This window comes from Varanus komodoensis, unplaced genomic scaffold (assembly GCF_004798865.1).
Source record: "Varanus komodoensis strain SLA01 unplaced genomic scaffold, ASM479886v1 scaffold8, whole genome shotgun sequence".
Lineage (NCBI taxonomy): Eukaryota > Metazoa > Chordata > Lepidosauria > Squamata > Varanidae > Varanus > Varanus komodoensis.
Window position 1 is genome coordinate 40,765,616 of NW_025336481.1, and position 13,712 is coordinate 40,779,327.

The 13,712-nt window shown below is 44.1% G+C and overlaps 1 protein-coding gene across 1 annotated transcript in view; it reads right to left on the reverse strand.

Moving 5' to 3' along the window:
- SLC15A5 (solute carrier family 15 member 5) overlaps positions 1–10,744 on the reverse strand; it is a 32,639-nt gene extending 21,895 nt beyond the window's left edge. The window contains exons 1-3 of the mRNA XM_044455233.1: positions 10,375–10,744; positions 9,809–10,031; positions 3,398–3,567 (exon numbers count right to left, since the gene is read on the reverse strand). Coding sequence (XP_044311168.1) covers positions 3,398–3,567; positions 9,809–10,031; positions 10,375–10,744 — 763 coding nt within the window. The remainder of the gene's footprint in view (positions 1–3,397; positions 3,568–9,808; positions 10,032–10,374) is intronic.
- Between the last annotated feature and the right edge of the window lie 2,968 nt (positions 10,745–13,712).

Consider the following 13,712-nt stretch of genomic DNA (forward strand, 5'->3'; position numbering starts at 1 on the left):
GTATCCTTGCATAGACCCAGCTGGTCCTGTCATGCCCCCCATTGCCAAACAAAGCCAAACCTCTCCTTCCTACACCACCATCTCATCCACACAAGAGACTCCTCAGCTTTCTATGTCTAGCATGCAACAAGTAGCACTTTGGAGAACACCACCATGGTGGTCCCGGATTCGAGGAGAACTGCATTATTCCAACAGGTAGCCATTCTAGGTTAAAGAGGACAAACAAATGGACTGGAACAGGGGAAGGGCTGCAGCTCAGGCTGAAGGTTGTGGATTCAATTGCTGGCATCTCTAGGATGGGCAAGAATGGCTCTAGTTATTCAAGTTCAACCACACTGGCCCAGAAGGACAAATTGGCTGTTGCAACATACTTTGTTCTTGTGTTCCTGACAGGGTGTTGAGCAGGAAGCAGGTGAAGGAGGCAACAGGCAAAAGGAAGGAGGAGAAGCCTAGGAGCTTCCTTCACGGATGCTGCCTAGCCTGAGAGAGTGGTGGGACATGCCTTCCATCTGCACACCAAGCCCAGGACAGAGTTTCCTGAGTCAACTTCCTCCAAGCACAAGTCTTGTTCGTGGTGCCTGTAATTTCTGCTATCAAACAGTGCTCTAAGTCACAACTGTTGCTCAAATGAGTCCACTTTGGTGTCTCCACATTTCTCAGTCTTCCATCCCTAAGTGAGTTTTGTCCCATTTCCACATCCATTGGAAAAAGAAAAAAATTCTATGGAGATGACTCCTAACACACATTTTTGTAGATACTTTTGCATAATATACATACATGGTTTTGTCAGAAAGTGTCCCTAGGATAATGCATATTAGTATACAAACAATAATATATGCATTATATTAGGTATTGCATTATTACACAGGAGAGCCCATGTGGTGCAATGGTTAGAGAGCTGGACTGGGATTCGGGAGGTTTGGGTTCTAGTCACCACTTAGCCATGATGCTTGTGGGGTAACTTTGGGCCAGTGAGTGAATGTCAGCCTCACTTTTTCACAGGATTGTTGTGAAGGTGAACTGGAGAAGGGCTTTGTTAGCTGCCCTAGGTTCCTTCCAAGAGGGAAAAAAAGGTAAGATATGAATATAACGTAACAACAACAACAATTGGGGCACATTTTCATATATGCATTTTTTAACTGGAGAATGCCATTAAGAAACAGTGTGTCCCCTTCTGAAGAATAACTGCAATTTGTCCCCTGCAAATATTGGCTTAGGAAGTGCAAATTAGGCGAGATCACATCAATTGCAACCTGAACAAATTTGTCACCCTTCCCTGCTTGTGACTAAGGTGCATGAAGTTCACTCTTACTATTGAACTCTGTGTTTCCTGACAATCCATTGATCACCCAGGATCAATTCCCAGTTGATACTTTTTGCACTCAAAATTAGAAGAATCAGATTACAAAATACTTCCTGCCAAGTGCATTTAGCATGTTTTCCTTTAAGCCCCAGCATAACAGCTTCCTAATAGTCACCTGTATTTTAAAGGAGGCGCACCTCCAATTTTCTGTGCATGCTTGCTTGGTGTTTGACAAGATGCTCAAGTTTTTAACCATTTAGCTATCCATGCTGAGGTTCAAAGTGAGAATCAGGTTTCAAACAACCTGCTCACATCAAACATTCCAGATTCTGGGCAGGAAATCAAGGCATCTTCCCAAAAGCAAGGTGTCTGTGCAAAGAAGGACTATGAAATTACGAAATAAAAATAATCTTAGATATATGGACTGGTGTAACTCGCCATTATTCAGAGATGGTATGTTTATTTTGCTGAAGTTAAGACCCAGAAGCAGGGCAAGGTGCCGCTGTAAGTTCATTCCCTCCAGGCGGAAATTGTGTACCTTTGGTTTCCACATTCCTGGTTTTCCAATTGGGAATTATTTTCAGAGCATGTGATCAGACCCACCCCCTTAATGATGCCAAGAGTTTAGAGTTTCACTCTGATCCAGCGAATAATTTCTGGTGCAGAATTCCCTGTACGTACAAGAAACCCCCCAGTCCACAGGAGCCTCTTCGTTCTCTTTCAATGAGGAGGCAACTCCGTATGGGCAAATGACAGTCAGTGCACACTAGCCCCGCTGCCTACGTGCACAGGGAATCCTGTGAAACAATGGAGTTCAGATCAGGGCATATATAACACACACACTGATATATCCTGATTTAGAGTGCGCAACAAACTCCAGGAGCAGCTTAAAACTTGTTTTATAAGCATCGCTCCTCCCCGACTCCCAGACTTCCCCCTTAACATCTTGGTTCCAATCTTCTCCTCTGACCTTGAGCTAATCTATGCTACTTAATTACAGTTTTTTAGAAGCCTACATGGCTCTCTAGATGACTTCTCCCTCTCCCAATCTTTGGTCAACTGCCAATTGTCAAAATTATAGCTGGATGAAGAAATGCAAATGGAAACCCTGCTTGACATATGCATGGCCCACATTTTCGGAGAGAGAGCGAGCAAGCGCTAAAATAAAATCCAATCATTTCTTTAAGGTCACCTATGCACTTGAATTATTGACTTGGGGAAGAATTCTAGACGACTCATCTTATTGGAAGAAGCCAAAACAAGGTTATAAACTTGGATATGAAGAACTAGGGAAAAGATGGGCCCAAAGAAAGAAATGAAAAGGAGGAGGAAGAGAAGACTAGTTTGCACCAACTCTGCTCTGACATGCAAGACCAATGCGGTACCAAGAAGAGAGTACTGGATTTAACCATGGAAACACGGCAGCAGTGCTGTCTGTTGCCTCCACAAACTCACAGGGTCATTGTCCAAGGATATTATTCATTTATGAAGTGCTTAACTTGCGTAACCACGATGATGCAACCACGAATTGTCTCAAATCATGGTCTGCAATGTGGGAATAACAGCACGCTAAGGTTTATTAGGAAATGCATCTACAACAAACACAGTAAAGGACTTTATACACACATCACTGAGAATTTGGATGGAGGCAGTAAAGAGAATGGATCCTTGTCTACAGTATCCATACAGAGGGTACCTGTCAAACAACTGTATGAAACTGAAAATTCATCGAAATCATACCTGCAGATAGAAGGGGGAAAGAAATAACTATAATTATAATCTGAATCATAGTTTTGTTCATACCACGTGTAAACCTGAAATATGGCACTGGCACAATGCAATTGGTCGGAATCTGAGCAGAGCTAATGCAGGAGGAGAAGAAAAGCTTCTACCTGGTCCTGCTTCTCAACTCATGAAAGGGGACTCCGTGGAGAGGAGAGGAGAGGAGAGGAGAGGAGAGGAGAGGAGAGGAGAGGAGAGGCTCCAGCAGAAGCTGGAATGCTGAAAAATGAAAGGCCCACGTTTTTACAGTTGAGGTGTTTCCTCCCTTGATTTTTTTTTTTTTTAAAGAAGGCACACAATTTGATTGCTTACCTTCGGGGGGCTGATAAATCATCTCACTGCGTGTCATGTGAATTGTGATCAGAGCCATGAGGACAGACACAAACGGAATAAGAAAGCCAAGGTTTTTGGCCACTGATTGCTGGATGTACGAAATGCTGACAAAGACAATGGCTGAACTTAAATTGACCAGCCAGTAAAACCTACAGGAGAAAATGCAGAGAATATGAGAAAAAGAACACAGTTACTCAGTAGAACAGAACAGCTCATGTTAAAATGGGATTCACGGGGCAGTTCGGACAGGTCCCAGCAAGGCCCAGAAATGGCAGTCCTTCCATCATAAGTGGGCACTTAATGTATTGCTGAGTAACAGGAAATGCATCGCTTCAAAGGAGAAGAGGGCAAAAAATTACCTATGCAAAATTATATGCATGCATGCAGATTTAGAAATAAAGTCTATCAATTAAACAGCAAATCAATCTCACTGCAGTGGGAAAAATAGGACCAGTTGTTTGAGATTTTCCTCTGAGTGCCATCTCCAAGGGAGAGGGTGGCATCAAGAGGGAGATCCCTTCCAGTGGTGGCCCCTAACTATGAAATGATCTCCCCACTAAGGCCTGCCTGGCACCAGCACCGTTGGTACCAGGCTGAGATGGCCCTGTACTCCCACACGTGACGTGTCTTCTATGCTTATTGACATTGCTTTAAAATGTAGATATTGACATTTTTATGGCACTTCATTATCCGTGTGTTTGTGTGCAGTCCAGAAAGCTTCAGCTATCGGGCAATACAGGAATGCTATGAAATCCAGAATAATCCTTGTGCCTGTCCTGCCAGCTGTCCTATTTCTAACTGATGGGGGGCAAATACCTTTTTGTTCCTCTCTTGGATCTCTCTCTTCACATTGGACAGAGAACTGTACTCTGAATGGCAAGACCTTAGGCCACCTGACCCCCAGAAGATTATCCTGCCTACTTCCTCTAATCAGGCTGACAGCCATAACTCTACAGTGTTTTAAAAGCTAGTAATTAAAGATCAAGAGCATTTGGGGACTCCAAAGGTCAGGGCAGAACCTTTATACATTGGAGGCCCAAAGAGCACAAGAATCCCCCAGTTGGTTTGCAGCTCTGAACAGAATCATCTTTCATCTTGTTTGAGCAGAAGATGACAGCGGCGGAGCTGCAGAGTGCATCTGCCCTGCATACCGAGCTGAACACAGACAGCAGCCAAAAGAAAGAACAATGACAGATCCAATTTGAGTGAATTTACAGTTGCTGAGAACACTGTGGCGGCTGTCAAGAGTGCCAGCAAAACGCCTGAGTGCCAGGAAACCGAGATTCCCATCCACCAAGGTCATCCTTGGCAGCCCCGAGAATGGCAACACTTATATACACGTATATCTCCCAGTTCAGCTTCCTTCCAAAACATTTGTTTTACAAAAAACTGTGCGAGTTATCCAGCAATGTCTAAGATTAGGAAGTCCGTCACGCAAAGCAAGGGAGAAAATAACAGTTCTTCCTCATCTTGAAAAGCAAAGAGACCATCACATGCTCCATTCCTAAAGAGCCAAGATTTAGGATGGAACAGGATGGAACAGGAAACTCGGGCAGCTGTGTCCTTTGGCATATGAGCTCACGAAAGACAGGATCTCATTTGATCGTGTCATGTGGCCCTCCTGCCATGCAACCAGTCACAGGGATCAGGAAGAGAGGAAAAATGTGAGCATGTCATAGATTATCGGTGAGTCATCCTCACGGAGAGCTCACCCTGGTCTCTATGTTGGAAGGTCAGGGCATGTAGAACACGCGGCAGCCTATGCAGGCCCTGGTGGCTGGTGGGGCAGAGGAATGGTCCCCACCATGGTGGAATGAGACCAGGCAGGCTCCTGGTAGGGAGTGCTTCCTCCAGCGGTTGAATACACACTTGTTTGCACAAGTATTTCCCTGACCACTAGGACTATCAGCCACCTTTGGGTATTTTAATGAGGATTTATTTATTTATTTATTTATTTATTTATTTATTTATTTATTTATTTATTTAGGCAGCTTATATGCCGCCCCCTTCGCATAAGCCTTGGGCAGCTTTTAATCATCATCGTATTCTTTTGAGGATTGCTTTTATTGTATTTTAGCATGGATTTATTCTGAAAACTGGTTTGGGATTTCTTTGTTTAAAGAAAAGTGGCATACAAATTCTATGAAATAAATAAAGAAGAACAGCCCTCAACCAAAGGCCTGTCACATCCTGCACCTTTTTCCCCTGCAGGAGCCAAGCACCCCCGAGCCCTGCGTGGCATTTCGGAGCACTGAGCTGAATGACAGGTGCTTTGTGCAGCTGGGGAAGTAAAGGCATAATTCCATGCATGTTTAGATAGAAAACACTGGCCCAAAACTCCCTCAACTAAGGCACATACCTCTTCTGTCTAAACATGTACTGGATTGCACTCCAAAGGTTCTACATTTTTCACCGAAGACAGAAACATCCTACCCCCTCAACTCCATATCTGATGGGAATGCTACCTCAAAACAGCAGTTCAATCATACAAAAATCATTCATTTTCTAGAGCAACACTTCCAGCAGTTAAAAATTAATGCGGAGATAATGACTCAGAGGTCAAAGCATGAAGTTTGCTTAGAGGGGTTGGAATCTGCAGTTCTGGTTCCAGCAAGAGTGACTCAGCTCTTTGGGAAAGGTAAGAGGCAGCGTGGGCTGGGAAGGACCGGCAGGGTGGGGGAGCTCCCATCACCAGGAGAAGATGGGGCAAGACAAGAGCTTGAATTGTGGGTTCACTGAGTTTGGGACCTCTCTTTTAAATTGGCCTGCAGCCCAATTAAATAAATGTTAAATCCATTGACCATACAAGTTTGAGTAATTGGTTGATTAAACTGGTATATGGGCAAAGCCTTCTTCCTTAGAAAATGCACACGTGAGTTGCAAACTATGTCATTTCCTACTTCAGACTTGCACAAAGAGTGCAAATCATGCTCTTAGCATTTTTAAAAATGCACAGACTGGGGCAGGGCTTTGTTCCGCCTGCTCTCAGCTCAGCCTACTTCCAGTGGTTGGTTGAGGAGCAGGCATGAAGTCTGTCGAGCACAAATGTCAGGGCATCCCTAGTTTTGGCAGATCTCCATGGGATGGGGTGCATTCTAATATTCTTTCTACTTTGGCAGTGGTTGGTCATAAGTTTGAACTGCTTTCTCGGCTCAGAAATCTGGTTTCAACCTCAGAAGGAGACTCTCTTAGCCACTATGGAGTTTTCTGTGATTGTTTCCTCTAGGCCAGGAACAGGCAAGACTGTGGGAGGTCCAGAGGGGTCTATTTATATATTTATTAGATTTGTATCCCATTTTTTTCCTACAAATGACTTAAATCAGCTTACATAATCTCCTCCTGCACTCAATATTACTTTAATCCCTAGACACTCCGCTTCTCCCCCAGAAACCACACTGGTGAGCTTCACAACACTTTCTAGTTCTAAACGAGCCTAAATTAGTTTGCTGCCAAGCAAAATTTCACCCTTTTAGCAGTGCTGTCTTGTTCCTCATAAAGAAATAATAGTTCCAGGGGTGGCATGCGTGTTACACACCTCTGGGTTAGGATGCCAAAACTCCAAAATCTGGGGCAAGGGGAAGAGGAATGCGTGTTGTGTGGCAATGGGTGGGGAAGGAAAGGACATGATTTACTAGATCCATACTAGATCCCCAGCCATCTCTCTGACACAGAGGGAATTGAGATCAGTTCTGAGACTGAAGACATTTCAAGAATTTAGTTTTGCAAAAGCAAAAAATGCCCATGGAAGGGACCCTTCCCCCCAATGCGACCTCCACTGTTCCTTCTGGCCAACCAGCTTGAGGAGACCTCGCATGGATCAGAGATCCTGAGGTGAGAATATTCCATTCAACGAGCGTCTCACGTTTAGGACAAAGCTGAATTGGCTGCCTACAGTTTAGTATTGAACATGGTTAAATGAGCTATGAATATTTTCAACTTTCTGGTATTCAAGGAGTCCCTGCCCTCCAAGCCTGCAAAATATCTGGCTGCAGGCCCTCATGTGGGTGTACGAGCAGATTCTCCCGTCTGCTTGGCATTTTGCCTGCTTAAACAGAGAACTTTCTGGAAGCAAAATTAAGGGTCGACTTTAAGGCAGTTCTGTCAGTGAGTTCTATTTTCAAAGCATATCGGGTATTTCAAAGCCTTCTTACGACCATCTATCAAGGTATGGAGGCACCACCTATAATTACACCTTACAATCACGCAGCTTTGTTTTGCTAGATTTATAATCACAGTAATGCCCCCCCCCCCCCCCCGGTGAATACTGCTAAAGAAATTGGGAAATACCTGCCGTTCTTAGTCTAGCAAATGCCCCAAGCAATGCTCTGCTTGGATTACCCCAAGGATACATTTCATATGCATTAATCTTTCTCTTTGTAATCAACACCAGAATAAGTGTCACTTTGATTAAACAAAAACTCTGAATTACTAGGACTGCAGTACAATAAATTCTCCTGAGCAACAGTTCAGATTGGTCTTCAGCCTTAATTCTCTGGAGTCTTATTTAATCAAAATGATGTTGCTAATTAAGGATTAAAACCCAGAATTGAATTTTTTAAAAGGAAGATTTTTCTCTCTTATTCTCTCCTTTGGGTAGGTCAAGGAGGAAGAATGTGCTACAGGGAACCAAACAATCCTTTTGCCTTCCATAATGTCATTCGGATTTAATCCAAAATCAGAAATATCCGCATACATTGAGGTGCGGGGAGAAGGCATCACGAACACATAGCGAAAATATTGTCCCCATAGGAATGAAGCTGATACCTTTCCAATGATACTTTATCAATATTAAAATATCTACACTCCCATAAAGCATTTTGTTCTATCAGACTTTCCCCCAGACTTTTCCTCACGCCAATCAAGGATGCTTTTCCAGTGCCTGGACCAGATCACACGGCCAGGGATAAGGTGAAACAAGCACCCGGAGAGTTAGCTTCCCTCTGCTTTTGGGTCCTGAGAAGATCTTCCTAAAAAATGTCCCATGAGGCAAGCTTGCCAGTTGGCTACCACATTTCCTATGGCCTCCCTAGGAAACCTTGCAAGAAACTATCCAGCATTCATAAGACATTGTGGCTAGACTCCCTTAATCATCCGGGGACCCAGAAAGATGCTGGCATTAGACAATGTGGTCATTTATGTTTACACATTTCTTACGTTTATATCCTGCCTTTCCTCCAAGAACCTCCAGGATGTGCACATGGTTCTCTCCCTCCTCTTTTCCCATCTCAAGAACCCTATGAAATAGGTTTTGCCAAGAGACAGCGACTGGCTCAAATTCCTCTGTGAGCTTCACAGCCAAGTGGGGACTAAACCCCAATCTCCTAATTCCTAGTCCAAAGTTTTAATTACCACTGCACATAGGGCCTTTTCTGTTCATGTTTCCTTTCTAACACAATCCTTGCTGTGTTGCGCTTTTCATAAGATCTTGTTTAAGGACCAGAATCAGTGGTGTTACAGCTTTGGCTAACATGTTCTCCTGTGACTCTCAGTAAGCCTTGATGGGTAGAAAGCAGCCCAGAGGGATAAAGCGCATGTCTCTAAGAAGCAAAAAGGCCACTCCATTTACCCTGATTTTCCCAGAATGCCGAGACATAAAGACAGCTTCTGGGTGCATGCTGGGTACACACTGGACCGGTCCTTCAAAAGGGGAAGAGGTATGCTTGTTGCGTGGCAACGGGTGGGGAAGGAAAGGACACAATTTTCTAGATCCAGGTGAGTCTCTTAGCTCCCAGCCATCTCTCCAACACAGGGAATTGAGATCAGTTCTGAGACTAAAGACATTTCAAGAATTTATTTTTGTGAAAGCAAAAAGTGCCCATGGAAGGGATCCTTCCCCCCATGCAACCTCCACTGTTCCTTCTGGCCAACCAGCTTGAGAAGACCATGTTTGGCTCCCATCCTTGTGATTGCCTGTATCAGAACCAGGCGGATATATGGCCATGCAAGAACTAGATTTAGCCATGATGTCAACCCTATTTAGTTAACTTATTTCATGCTCAGTGAAAAGCACTGCTCATTCTTGTTCTCACTTCTCTTCCCCACACAGAAGGTAGGGACAAGGCTGGAAGTGGAGTGAATTTGGCCCAGCTTTGGATCTGGTGGCTTTGCAGGGAAGCCTTCTTCAACTTAGGAAGCACCAGAAATGGCCCAAGGGGGTCAGGTTATGTTTAGGCTTCATCCAACTCTGATGCACACCGTTAATAAAAATCCAGCACTAATGCAATTTCTTTGAGAAACCAAGGAGCAAACAAGAACAAATAAACTACCCAGCAACAGTTAGAACAAACTTCCTTCAGGTAAAATACTGAGTTTTTAACTATTAAGGTCTCCTCAAAATTACACTCCTCCCGGAGTTCCTGCCTCAGTGGAATAATGTGAAGCCACACTAACCAGTTGAAAAATGACAGAAGCTCCTTTTCTCCATGCCCATCAAGATTGTATACACTTAAGGGACACACTAAGGCTCTTATTCCTCCAGAGCCCAGACAGATGGCCAACAATCCTATGTAGAAGAGGGCCTTCTGCTCCTTTTTAGCCAAGGTGTGAAGCACGTAGCGCTTATCTATGAAGAAGTCTTCAAAGGGGAAAGCTACAACAGGGAGCAGGGCTGTACCTGCAACAAGAAAAACGGACACATGAGAAAACTGGAAGAGCAGGATCAGAATGGATTAAATCAAAGTTATTCTGAGAAGAATCTACTTATTCTTTGCCCGTTCCACCCGTAGCAGTTGCAGGGCCACCAAGTATGGGCCAGGTCACCTTGCATGGCAGGAGATGCAAAACTCAAGACTTTTGTTATCGCAAAGCATCCAGTGTCTTTGATTCCCGCCTCTTCTTTGGGTACAGAAGCACCAAGCAGAATTTGGAAAGCCATCTGAGCACACCCTACATTTTTAAATGTTTGGCAGAGAAAAAAAAACCAACCCAAGCACTTAATTCCTGGGCAAGGCACCTACCTATAAAATGCAGCAAGGTGCAGATATACACCAATCTGATCCGCCCCACTGGGCATTCGGCAAGCCACCCCATCAGAATGGGGGTGGTCATACAGGCACCCACAAAGCAGAGATTGAGCATGGCTGCTTGGTAATTGTGATAGCCCAGCTTGATGGTGCAGAAAAGGATCATGTTGCAGACAATGCCGTAGAAAGCAAACTTTTCACAGAGGTCCACCAGCAGCAAGCAGATCGTCACCCAGAGTTCCTTCTGAAACGTGGCGCTAGTGATGCCGTCAGCTTGGTTGCCTGTGGATTTTCTTCTCCCCTCCTTGGAGAGGAGATTCAGAAGTTGCTCATCTTGTGTGAGTCTTATGTCTGTGAGAGGCATTGCTGGAGTCGCTGGATGAAGCTAGCTTGGAGAGAGACCAGTTGTGTGTGCATGCATGCACTTCAGTTGCCCTCTTCTGCAATTAACACACAAGTAAGACCTTTGTGTTAAATTCCACACCTTGCCACAACAACGCTCAAGCATCTCTTATTTTCATCCAAGACATCAATATTAACTCGAAAGTACAACTTTTGCAGAAGCCAATCTGTTTAATTAGCTTGTTATATGGCGAAAACAATCCTTCCCCCACCCCCAAAGAATTGGCTATTAAAAATATGTGAATCCAATGCAATGCGCAGCAAACTTTATCTGCCTTTTACAGATAAAGGTTTAAATACTGATGAAGGCTAAAGCACCTCAGCAAAATTCAAGTATTAGGGTAAAAAAAAAAAAAAAATTAACAAGAAGCTAATATTCCAAAGGTTTAATTAAGCAAACACGAATGAAACTGGAAGCCAAGAGATAAAGACAGGAAGGATACATGTTTGTAGATGAACAATAGCTTATCATTATTACATTTCTTATTATTCTTTTTGAAAATTAAATTCTGATAAGAAAGTTAATTAGAAAAAAGAGTATATGCCACTAGATTTAAGTGTAATAAGGAGTATCTCCATCAACACCCTCCCACCAAATAATGGTAATACATTAAGGGAAAGTGGTGCTGGTGTTGGGGGGTTTCTGGGAAATCTTCCAGGATTTCCGGGCAAAAGCTTTTTCCCTGTTGCAAAGAAGGTTTGGTCCCAACTATTTGCTAGCATTCACAAGAGAGGAAACACTTTGGCGGGCGGTGGCGAGGCATAAAAAGAGGCAGTGGTTATTGTATTGCAAGCCAAGGGGATTAAAAAATATTCTTGGTAGGGTCTTACTGGACCCATGACAACAAGAAAGTTCACTGAAAAATCACTTAGCATCACCTCTTCCATCTTTGGTGATGCCTCCTCTTTAAAGAAAATGATATGAAGCTGTGTGTGTGCTTTCTACTTGGTTTCTGTGCTTGTACAAAGTATTTTTTCCTCCTCATGTCCAACAGTTGCCTGTCCTGACATACAGTATTGAGAATTAAGGAGCAAGGCCAGTCACCACAGCACTCAGAGGTGGTGCTACAGGATGGCATACACACACGGAAGTTTGCTTAGAAGTGAGTGTGTCCACTCACACATACATAGGCTCAGGAATAGATGCTCTATATGTGTTCCTTAAAAGGCTCAGTCTCCTCGGGTCATGCCTGTTTGTGAAAAGGGATGCATGGACCAGGCAGAAGAGGATCCTGGATTTCAGAGAAAGCACTGCAGAAAGATTCAGGGCGGAGGCAGCAGGAGGTGAGGCACAGGTGAGCCAAAGCACAGCCCATCCAGGTGGATTGGAGGAGGCAGCGCTCCTTAGCATCCCCGGACTCTTATTTCAGTGGGTAGCAACATGGCGGGGCAGAGTAGCCTAGAGATTTGGGGCTCCAGCTCTAGTGGGGTACAACCACTGCCTAACCTCACCTCTGGTAGGGCTGTTTGTTAAGAAATCAAGCAGGGTTCCATTCCCCCTTCACAGAATACTTGCCTGACTGTAACGTAGAGAAGCCTATTCCATGTTATTTGAGTCGTTCTCCCACACGAGAATCACATTTCATGCAGAATGCAGCTTGCCCCCTTCTCTTTCACAAGTTAGACCTGCTCAGACAGTCATCAAGGTGGGGAAAATTCTGGCAGGACTTACTCTAAACACTTGTCCATACTGAAAAGCATTCAGATGACCTTGGACCTCAACACTTATCTCTGTTTTCTTGGTTCCCTGAAAAAAAACAAGCAAGGCCCTTTCTATTCCTCAGTGAGACCGTTGCTGAGAAGTATAAGATCTTTCCAGGAAAGCTGCTGGGCTCTTCATAATGTTCCGAATATGTTTTTATTTCTGTCTCCACTTGTCTGACCTGCTTAGTGTCACTTCTGCTTTAAAATCTAACAATTTTAAACTTAATTCATTTATTGTATTTCTGTACTGTCCAAGAGTCAAACCTCTCTGGGCAGCTCTTGACATGATTGAGTACGATACAAAACTTTAACATTCAGAATTTTAAAACAGTTTTTAAACAATTTTAAAACAGGTGCTCATAGCAAAGTGAAATGCCCCATGACAGTGATGGCGAACCTTTTAGAGACCGAGTGCCCAAACTGCAATCCAAAACCCACTTATTTATAGCAGGGTGCCAACACTGCAAAACTCCCCCTGAAGACTGAGGTTTTAGTTTAGAAAAAACAACTCACAGCCAGTCCAAGCGAATATAGATACTGTATATACTTGGCAGCTCACTGACCGGCCATGTGAAAGCTCGGAAGAGACACGGCTAATGAGTCATCACCTGGCGCTGCTACTCCTTTCTGAGCATGCGCATGGCCCCTATGTGTGCTGTTATCAGATGCTCGGCTGCTGGGGCGATGCTGGGGTGACAAGGCTCACGTGCCGACAGAGAAGGCTCTGCACGCCTGCTATGGCACGCGTGACACAGGTTCACGATGACCGCCCTAAACCTACCCTGGTGCACTCCCATAACCCTAATACAGGGGTAAAATATAATTGAAAGGGACAATTTTGAAAAGGCCTTCCTTGAGTAGCTTTTTCTGCACAGCTCAACATTTCTGCCCATTCTAAATGCATTCCAACCATCACAATCATGCCAGGACACATCGTTTTTCTAACCCTAACCCTACCCTGGTGCACTCCCCTAACCCTAATATAGGGCCAAAGCTCCATTGAAAATGATGCAATTTTGAAAAAGCCTTCCTGGAGTAGCTTTTTCTGCACAGCTCATCATTTCTGCCCATTCCAAACGCATTCCAACCATCAAAATCATGCCAGGACACCAAATTGTCCTAACCCTAACCCTACCCTGGTGCACACCCCTGACCCTAACACAGGGCAAATGTTCCATTGAAAAGAGGGCGATTTTGAAAACGCCTTCCTTGAGTAGCTTTTTGTG